The 1,026-nt window shown below is 47.9% G+C and overlaps 1 protein-coding gene across 1 annotated transcript; it reads right to left on the bottom strand.

The window, feature by feature from the left end:
* Positions 1–95: 95 nt before the first annotated feature.
* Positions 96–305, bottom strand: Pmar_PMAR010385 (hypothetical protein; the record flags this gene model as incomplete). Its single annotated transcript, XM_002767747.1, has 1 exon — positions 96–305. A coding segment is annotated over one exon (210 nt), but the record flags the coding sequence as incomplete, so codon positions are not given.
* Positions 306–1,026: the final 721 nt, after the last annotated feature.

Raw genomic sequence — 1,026 nt, 5'->3', positions numbered from 1 at the left:
CTATTTTTATCAACGACGTTGTAGCCCTCGATGACGACGCCCTTCAAATCAGGGTGACTTGCCTCGATTCCATCGTCTATAACTGCGATGGTCACCTGCGTTCTCTTTGGTATAGAGTCCAGGATACTCCAAGCCTTCGGTACAGAGATGGCCTCGAGATAATCCTCCTGTCCGTAATAGTATTTGTCGTTGGGATCGCCGTTCACAGGACCGAGCCCGCGGATATTTTCATTTCCATCCACCCTTGCCTTGACGTAAAGAATACCGCACGAGAAGAACACGAATAATGTTACGAGGAGCTTCATTGCGAGGTACGAGAGAGTTATTCGTTGTGCCGAACTGTACGCATAAACTACCCCACCGTGTGACGCAGATTGCGTGGATGCGTGGCGGGTCATCCGTGTTGGCACGTACGTCACTCCGTCGCACTCACGTGACGTAAGTGTGGAAGGGTGACTCATCTGAGTAACACACGTTCCTAAGTGTCTCAGCCTAGATTCGGATAGGTCGAGTATATCATTATCAGTAGAAATGAACCCGTATTACGTGTATCACAGTTTCAGGCCGAGCGGAATTATACGAAGTGGATAACAGATTCAACATTTCGTCAAACGCCAGCGAAAGTCGCAATTCCGTGTAAAATGCGCGACCGATTGCGTATAAAGTCGTCAAGAGCGAGGTGTTAGACATGTCTTCTACCAGACATATGAATATTGCTTCAATTTACTCGAGAGTATGTGAAATTATGTGAAACGAGGCAGCGCGTGAGACAATTCGAAAACTCGAAAATTCTATACTGAGACACCGGCTAGCTATCCTCCGATCTGAAGTAATTGGCGAATCGGCGATTCACCAGGGTCCTGTGAACCCATCCGTAAACAAGACCCCTTTAACATCACTTCTCGTCTCACGCACGAGATATTCGAGAGCCTTAACGCCATCCTCATCATTCGCGGATTGGAGAAGCATGGGAAACATGCTTAGGAGTTCAAGTGACGAGCGACTCATCCGGAATCGAATTGTGTC

The sequence above is a fragment of the Perkinsus marinus genome, assembly GCF_000006405.1.
Source record: "Perkinsus marinus ATCC 50983 genomic scaffold scf_1104296970078, whole genome shotgun sequence".
NCBI lineage: Eukaryota > Perkinsozoa > Perkinsida > Perkinsidae > Perkinsus > Perkinsus marinus.
The sequence above is the reverse complement of the archived record's forward strand: the minus strand, read 5'-3'. Positions and strand labels throughout refer to the sequence as shown.